The sequence below is a fragment of the Papaver somniferum genome, chromosome 8, assembly GCF_003573695.1.
Source record: "Papaver somniferum cultivar HN1 chromosome 8, ASM357369v1, whole genome shotgun sequence".
Lineage (NCBI taxonomy): Eukaryota > Viridiplantae > Streptophyta > Magnoliopsida > Ranunculales > Papaveraceae > Papaver > Papaver somniferum.
Window position 1 is genome coordinate 89,049,512 of NC_039365.1, and position 9,767 is coordinate 89,059,278.

At 38.3% G+C, this 9,767-nt stretch overlaps 1 protein-coding gene across 1 annotated transcript; it reads left to right on the plus strand.

Moving 5' to 3' along the window:
• Positions 1-620: 620 nt before the first annotated feature.
• On the plus strand, positions 621-1,163 carry LOC113305759. Its single transcript, XM_026554763.1, has one exon. The coding sequence runs from the start codon at positions 621-623 to the stop codon at positions 1,161-1,163; it is 543 nt and encodes a 180-aa protein (XP_026410548.1).
• The last annotated feature ends 8,604 nt before the right edge of the window (positions 1,164-9,767 follow it).

The window sequence follows — 9,767 nt, forward strand, 5'->3', positions numbered from 1 at the left end:
AAGCATGTTTCAGCAGGCAAGGAACACCGGGACTCCTGAATCCACAACCAATACAAGGGACAACACAAATTTGGTGAACAACAGTGGTGGAAACAACTCATCTTCAACTACAGCCAGACCAGCTTGGAGGTTATCCTTAGATACAAGGACTATCGCCGAAGCTGAGGAAAAGATTGTGTGTGGTGTTGGCTTGAACCAACACACCCCTAGGTCATGAGTTACTTGGCTTGGAGCTGTCAAGGAATTCACAATGCTTTGATAGTCTCTAAATTACGTGAATACACACGTAAATTTAGACCTTCGTTAATTTTATTGTCTGAAACTTTGGAGACTGTGTCGCATATGTCTTTTTTGGGTACTTCTCTAGGTTTTTTTGGTTCTTTCTCAGTTCTTTGTGAAGGACATAAAGGTGGACTATACTTATAGTGGACATCCCATCTTAATGTCTCACTTTTAGTTGTTAATCAGAATGTTATTCATGCCTACAACACTACAACTCAACCTCAACCAACTTCTCCATGGATGTTTACTGGCGTCTATGGACCTCCTCAACCAACTCCAAGATTTGCAATGTGGCAAAATTTTGACAACATCATCACTCCACCATCCCTTAGATGCTTATGGGGGATTTCAATGAAGTTTTAGAGCAACATGAAAATAAAGGTGGAAGGCTTGTCACAAATGGTCAAGTCAGAATTTTCAACAATTTCATAAACTATCATGGCCTCATTGATTTAGGTTTTCAGGGAGATACTTTTACCTGGACCAATAATCAAACTGATGGAAAGTTCATCATGGAGAGATTAGACAGAGGCCTAGATTCTCAACAATGGTTAGATAACAACCCACAAGCACTACTCAGACATTTACCAAGAATTGGATCTGATCATGCACCACTTCTACTAAATGAAAGAGCAATGGAAAGGCGGGGTACAAAAAACTTTCGTGTTGAACACTTGTGGTTTCTACACCCACAAATGAAGGACATTGTTATTAATGCGTGGCAACAAAATTTTTCTCAATTGGAAGCAGCAACTGCAGGCCAAAAGATGCTCACCAAAATGAAAGAAACTGCCATAACTCTACAACAGTGGAATAAGCAGACCTTTGGACATCTCCCAGAATTACTAAAAGAAGCTGAATTTCAAATACAATTAGCCTAATCGAAGTGCGCAACAACAACATGCACTGAGCTACTGTTTTGGTTACAACATGAAAATGAGACAAGGAATTCACACCTCATGCTCCTTCACTGCCATGATGAATACTGGAAACTGATAGACACATTTTTGTGTCTAATTTGATCTCAATACTATATATTGTTGGCACTCGATTTTGTACTAATTTTGTTATTTTATGTATTTGTAGGTATTTTTTGGAAATAAATATTTTAAGAAAATTCGGCTCGAAAAGTTGATTTTGGCACCCGGAGGGCACGTGTTATTCGGACTCCCGAGTTTGGAAAAGGGGTAACCTAATTACTAAGGGGCACCCCCAGGTCACCCCCAAGGCATCTGCTATTCGCACCCCAATCCAGGATAAGGGGCACCTTCTTCAACAATTCAAATTCTCAAAATTGGCGGGAAAAATGTTCACACACAGGAGAATTTTCGATCAAAGAAATGAAGTAGTGGTAGGTCGATTCAATGGCTGAATTTTGGTATAAAGATGTGATTTAGCCTAAGGAAGATAGTTTGGGTGTCTAATTTGATCGGAATTGGCTGGAAATATCGATTTGATTCTCGAGCTCAAAACAGAGCTACACGGAGTGAACACGACCTGTACACGGTGTTGTGTGTGTTTTGGTTGTGCATGGAAGTGTTTTGGAGGAGTTGGATGACTTATGAGGCATGTATAAGCCTTACTAGAGCGTGCAGGATCCAAGTTTACGTGTGAAATTCTAAATCTGGTAAGAAAATATTCAAAAATAATGTTATTCACTGCCGAGTAAAGACGGATTATTTGGAGTTATGGCGAGGGATTTCAGCGTGTCTTTGAGTATAAATATGATCTTTGGGTCTACTAGAATGTCTGTCGAGAGTTTTGGGAGGTTTGGAGGCGAGCAGAGAGGCGCAGGAGGAGTTGCAGAGAAGTTACCTGCTGCTGCTGCTGCCATTAACACGCCTGAAGAACACGAAGAACGGACTCGCAGCAGCAGTCGTTCTTCAACAGTGAAATCGACTGTCGTATGTGTGTCGTAGTTCTTCAACGACAACAGCACCTCATCTCTGTCGTTGATTCTGGACGCCTTCTGTGGGTCGCAGAATCCTGTTTTAGAACATTTACTTATCTTTCTCTTCATTGTAAAACACTTTTGAGCATCAATGAAATATTTTGAGAGGTTTTTCACCATGATGAGCTAAACCCAACACTGGGACGACGGAGGAGGCCGTGTTTCATCCATGTGGTAATTTAAATTAATTCTTTATTTACTTTTTGCAACATTTTTAATTGAAATAAGATTTTAAATTAATTACTTGTGATTTCATTTGATGGAGTATGCTTAGTCCTAGGGATTTTTGATATTCCATGCTTAAGAAATACAAATAATATTTTATAAAATCTATCTTGGCAATAAACTAGAGTTAATATTTGTTTTGTTTTGAACTATAATCGCCTAGAATTAAATTCTGAACCACTTGAAAATGAAAAATGGCCGAATCTTTAGTCCCAGTAACTCTCTACCATTGTTAATATTTTTTTGTATATAATTTTTATTAAATCTAAAAAAATCTGCTTTCACAAGTCTGAAAAGAACCCTATTTTATAACCACTATTACTACAACCACACGAAAAATTTTAAATCATTTTGGCGCCGCCGACACGGACCTGTGCTTAGGTAGAATTTTTTTAGGTTTATTATTTTTTTTTCCTTTTTACGTTTCTTTTTGTCTTTGATTTGCAGGTTCGAAGTGGAGTACTAAGGACCTTGGAAGGAAAAGCTTAAAGCGAAAGGAGCGAAAGAGGAATTTTTTTTTTTGTTTTATATATAGAAAAGAGAGAAAAAAAAAGAGAGATTTTTTTTATATTTTTTTTTTAGGTTATTTTTCTTTTTCTTTTGCACTTTACTTTATTTGGACTTTGGACTGGACTCTTGGACTTTATTATTATTATTTTTTTAACCCTACGAAGGGTATTTTTATTAAAAAAAAAAAAAATTATATAAACTGTGTGCAGGGAAGGACGACGATTACTATATCGTCTCGGCCCCTCGGGTTCGCACACGGCATAGGAGTCGTGGCCCGAGTCGACGACAACGGTTCATCGCCCGTCTGGTACGGGAGGTAAGTCCAATCGAAACACCCGCGAATCTCCTGCAAGTGGGTTACTGTCTGCCTTAAGGTGTAATTGTTTGAGGACGAACCGGACTGTCTTTATTTTCCTAGTAAAGGGCAAGGCCTGGCCTAAACAAGATAAGGGTTCGGATTTCATCACCGTTCTCTTCTTGCCCGCCTTAGGAAAACGAAACCGAACGCGAACCTAAGCTTAAAATTTGGAATAGAACGAGACCGATAGGGTAACGAGCTTAATAGGAAACTCGTTCGAAAAATATTGGTTGCTCTTTAAGCACACTCCAAAGTTCATGATGGTTTCTGTGAGTTGAATGCGTGACTGCGCCGCCTTGTGATAGCGGTGAGGCCTTGGGTATCAAAGCTCTACTAAGCTTCCCTCGCCTCTATTCAACTTACTTTGACTCAGATTGATTCCAGAGGGGTTTGCTCAAATTGCAACGAATTCCCTTTCGAAAGATAGAAGCTGGTCTAGAAACAATCTAAGTGGAGCCATCATGCTTTTTGTTTGCTAGAAATCTTTAGGTTTGTTTTGGTGGAGTCGAGTCGGCCTTGTTTGTGATTGTGTAGAATTCCCTTGCAACTAAGAATGTCGAACTGGTATGATAGAAGCCAATACAATGAGTATCGACCTGAATTTGAATATGGACATCATCAGTTTTATGACCATGGTGGGAATAGTAGTTGGGAACGCCAACCTTTTCAAGGTTATGGTTCATACCATAGTGAGCCCAATTATTATCCACACACGAATTGGTCTTACGAGCAAGAAAATCAGGAATATTATAGTACTAGTCATGCGTTTTTGGAAAATTACTTAAAAACTAGTCCTGATTATGACATTTCTAAACCTGTTCAATCTTTAGAAGAAACCTACCAACAAATTCGAAGGGAGTATGAACGTGCAGTTAGTTCAAGAGAAGAGAGTACACGCGGTCTAAGATATTCAATGAGACTTGTGAAAGTATAAGTGTTACACTCAGTGAAATTCAAGCACGTTTAGAGGCAGAAAATGAACAGTTAGCTAATGCTGCTCGAAATAATCTAAATTTCCAAAATAGTGCTTCCAATTTTACCCTTGATGTAAATAGTGAATATTTGCCTAATTTAGAGGACGAGGTTAGAATAAAAGACACTACTTATTTAGATAAGGTTCAATCATTTTCGTACTATGATGATGAGGATAGCAGTAATGAAGAATCTGAAATATGTAGGCATAGTGATCAGGAGTCTAGTAATCCAATTGAGTTGTATAATGATTATATTATTTCTAGTTCAAATCCAAATAATTTTTATGATTATTCACCTATTCAAAAGGACGAGGATTTGATTAGGGATACCACCGTTTTAGACGACGTAGTATTTCCTGTTTACGAAGCCGATAGTGGTTTAGAGGAACGGGTTCATTTCGAAAATACTGTTTTAGAGTCTAGCGACTTAGAAACAATAGTCTTGGAAGAAGAAGATAGACCCGTAGAGATGAGTAAAGATGCACTACCTGATAATAACTTAGAAGAATCTCTTGAATATTTTAAGAACTCTGAAGATACGGAAATTCAAGACATAATTAGAGGTCTATCTAGAGACACTGAAAACTCTAAGTTTGGGGGTGATTATCACTTCCCTAGTGCCTTACCTTTAACTCTCAGAAAGTCCCCACACTTAGGACTTGATATCTCTGCCTCGACCATTTTACAAGATTATCTTCATACACGTTTTCCCGAACCTAATGATGTCCAAAAAGGAGTTCAGTCGTTAGAAACCCATCCTCTGGTTGATGTGGTTTTCCCAGGCTATGATACCCAGATTGACTTTGTTTTCCCACCAAATAGTTTTCTTCCAACTGTGGGAACGTTTCAAATGAGTCGAATATTAAGTTCTGAGACTAAGCCTAAGTACTTTAGGTTAATGGAATCGACACATTTTCCTAAGAATGACCACTACTCTCACTGTGGTCAACTATGTAAGTCATATCTGATTGACTTAGATGATCCGCAATTATTTAGGTTATTACTTCGTGATTCTAAGTTCGTATTTGAGTTTTCACAGACTCTAAGACCTAGTGATTCGGATCCCATCTATGAAGAAACGCAGCCAATGAAAATATTCTATTTAGACCCTTTCATAGAACCTGAACCTGAACCGCAATTAGCGATAGTTTTCAGGAAACTAGGTAAGGGCATGCTATTCTTGTCCATTTTCTTGGTTCACTGCAGTTTCCTTTGGTCAGCTCTATTTGGTTTTGAAGACCCACAGTTATTTCGACTGTTACTTTATGGTTCGAGTTGACTAATCCTTTCCTAAGTCTGGCTGAAGACTTTAAACTTAGCACTTCTTGGGAGGTAACCCAATATTCTTGCGACACGGTAATATCCTTCCTTATCTCTTTTGCTTCAAGTGGTAACAGTTTCTCCTTGTTCATGCTTTTAGTTTCATCTTTAGAACATTGAGGACAATGTTAGATTTAAGTTTGGGGGTATGGGAGAAACTTTTTAGTTGCAATAAATAAACTCCAGAGCCTAGAAATTTATGCCTATTAAGGATAGCACTAACCAATCTAAGTGGATGGAAACATTTTTGTTTTAGGAGTTGAGGAACCAATCTGACTAGATGGAAACATCTATAGAGTCTATTCATAAAAGCACAGAGCTCAGGTGTTAGAAATAACATGATAGTTTCGCCATATCTCGTCGAGTCCTTTTCACGTTCTATTTTTTCTTTTATTTCAAGTGATTTGGTGGGGCACACGATTCAAGTTGTTACCTTTGCTAGGGTGAAATAGAGTGACTGAGTTACCTTTTCCAAAAAAAAAAAAAAAAAAAAAAAAAAAAAAAAAAAAAATTAGACCGGACCAGTTAGACCAATCGGAATAAGTATTAACACTTGGATAGCAATATGCGTGTGTTCTCCCTGTTTCCGTCGCCTAAGCAAGCGTGGAATGCAGGACCCGTGGGAACTATCGTGTAATCTGCTGACAAGAAGCATGCGCTTGGATCAAAAAGATCTATTCATGCCGTTAAGTTAAAAAAAAAAAAAAATGTTATTGTTATGTGTAGTCAACTGCTGGTTCCCTTGTATTTGCCAGTTTGTTGATCTAGATTTAAGTTATTGACCACTGGTTCCCTTGTATATGCCAGTGTGTTAATATTAGTCAGACCGGTATCTCAGTCATTTAGGTTAGGTTCATCTTGGCAGAGGCCTTCAGACAGATATGGGAAACACCGTTCACTTTTCAACCATCTACATTTTTCTTTTTCCATCTTCTTAATCTTTTCATGTGATTAGTCTGACTCCGAGTATGATGTCCATCGTGAAACTATCTTAGTAGAGCTCTGTCACTTATATGAATTTTAGTATGCTTGAGTGCAAACTCGTGTACAGCAATTGGAATTTCGCATGAGGGTTCTTCCTCTTAGAATCAATAATTGTATGCCAACCAAGGAGGTTCTTTAGTGCTTTCCAAGGTTCTGCGTAGATAGCTAGGATCTGGAGTATTGGTTTTTGTGGGTACACCTCTGATAAACCCACCCGAGATTAACTCGGTCACTTTTCAAGAATAAATTTTGCTCGAGGACTAGCAAATAATAAGTTTGGGGGTATTTGATAGACACATTTTTGTGTCTAATTTGATCTCAATACTATATATTGTTGGCACTCGATTTTGTACTAATTTTGTTATTTTATGTATTTGTAGGTATTTTTTGGAAATAAATATTTTAAGAAAATTCGGCTCGAAAAGTTGATTTTGGCACCCGGAGGGCACGTGTTATTCGGACTCCCGAGTTTGGAAAAGGGGTAACCTAATTACTAAGGGGCACCCCCAGGTCACCCCCAAGGCATCTGCTATTCGCACCCCAATCCAGGATAAGGGGCACCTTCTTCAACAATTCAAATTCTCAAAATTGGCGGGAAAAATGTTCACACACAGGAGAATTTTCGATCAAAGAAATGAAGTAGTGGTAGGTCGATTCAATGGCTGAATTTTGGTATAAAGATGTGATTTAGCCTAAGGAAGATAGTTTGGGTGTCTAATTTGATCGGAATTGGCTGGAAATATCGATTTGATTCTCGAGCTCAAAACAGAGCTACACGGAGTGAACACGACCTGTACACGGTGTTGTGTGTGTTTTGGTTGTGCATGGAAGTGTTTTGGAGGAGTTGGATGACTTATGAGGCATGTATAAGCCTTACTAGAGCGTGCAGGATCCAAGTTTACGTGTGAAATTCTAAATCTGGTAAGAAAATATTCAAAAATAATGTTATTCACTGCCGAGTAAAGACGAATTATTTGGAGTTATGGCGAGGGATTTCAGCGTGTCTTTGAGTATAAATATGATCTTTGGGTCTACTAGAATGTCTGTCGAGAGTTTTGGGAGGTTTGGAGGCGAGCAGAGAGGCGCAGGAGGAGTTGCAGAGAAGTTACCTGCTGCTGCTGCTGCCATTAACACGCCTGAAGAACACGAAGAACGGACTCGCAGCAGCAGTCGTTCTTCAACAGTGAAATCGACTGTCGTATGTGTGTCGTAGTTCTTCAACGACAACAGCACCTCAGCTCTGTCGTTGATTCTGGACGCCTTCTGTGGGTCGCAGAATCCTGTTTTAGAACATTTACTTATCTTTCTCTTCATTGTAAAACACTTTTGAGGATCAATGAAATATTTTGAGAGGTTTTTCACCATGATGAACTAAACCCAACACTGGGACGACGGAGGAGGCCGTGTTTCATCCATGTGGTAATTTAAATTAATTCTTTATTTACTTTTTGCAACATTTTTAATTGAAATAAGATTTTAAATTAATTACTTGTGATTTCATTTGATGGAGTATGCTTAGTCCTAGGGATTTTTGATATTCCATGCTTAAGAAATACAAATAATATTTTATAAAATCTATCTTGGCAATAAACTAGAGTTAATATTTGTTTTGTTTTGAACTATAATCGCCTAGAATTAAATTCTGAACCACTTGAAAATGAAAAATGGCCGAATCTTTAGTCCCAGTAACTCTCTACCATTGTTAATATTTTTTTGTATATAATTTTTATTAAATCTAAAAAAATCTGCTTTCACAAGTCTGAAAAGAACCCTATTTTATAACCACTATTACTACAACCACACGAAAAATTTTAAATCAGAAACAAAGATCAAGAATTGAGTGGCTGAACAATGGTGACCTCAACACTAGATTCTTTCACACAAAAGCTACTATCAACAACAGAATCAATCACATTCACCAGTTAGAAGATGCTAATCAGAGATGGGTTTACAATCAAAGCCAAATTGTTAAAATGATGATACAACACTATGAACAACAATATATAGCGGCACCAACAGATATTGACATGCAACTTTTTGCCAATGTAAACCCAAGAATATCTCAATACCACTGCTTACAGCTGATGAGAACTCCAACAACTGAGGAAATCCACAAAGCACTACAGAGTATTGGATCAGACAAGGCTCATGGGCCGGATGGATACTCAAGTAAGTTTTTCAAGACCTTTTGGGACACAACCAAACCACAGATCATAGACCTAGTTTCCAATTTCTTTGATAACGTTGAACTTGCATATCCTTTCAACCACACCAGCATTACTCTCATTCCAAAATCTGAAAACCCGAATTTCGTGAATGATTATAGAGCCATAGGTTTATGCTATGTGGTCTATAAAATCATCTCTAAACTTTTGGTAGATAGGTTGAGACCAATTTTACAATTTATGATCAGTCCATACCAGAGTGCTTTCGTTCCTAACAGAGCAATTCATGATAATATAGCCATTGCCACTGAAAATTTTCATCACATTCGTTCCACTCTGCCAACAAAAAACCCAAAAATTGTCATGAAGCTTGACATCAAGAAATATTATGACAGCCTCGATTGGGGATTTGTGAGGAAAACTCTATGTTCTTTGGGTTTCCCAAACAAATTTGTGGAATATATAATGTTGTGTATAACCTCAGTGACGTATGCTATCAACATCAATGGAAATCCTCAGGGTTGTATCACGCCAACTCGAGGACTACGGCAGGGGGACTCTCCGTCCCCATACATCTTCATCGTGCGCAGAAATACTCTCCACCAACTTGGAAATACTGGAAAATGCTGGCAGACTAAAAGGACCAAGCATCTCAGCGTACAACCCACCAATACTCCATTTGATGTATGATGATGACTTGCTTATTACTTGCACAACAAACCAGGATACATGTGAGAAATTGAAGAATACGTTACATAGCTACTCGAGCTCAGCGGGACAAGCAATCAATCTCTAGAAGTCAGTTATCACTCATCATCCTAACACAACCCAAAGTGTGACAGATTGACTGACTCAGATGTTCAACATTCCAACAACAGCAAACCCACCTAAATACTTAGGTGTGGAGTTTAAGATTGGAAGAAACTCGTCACCAATTTTTGCACAACTTATACAGAGATTGGAAAGAAATGCCAAAGGGTGGATGGCCAAATGTCTCA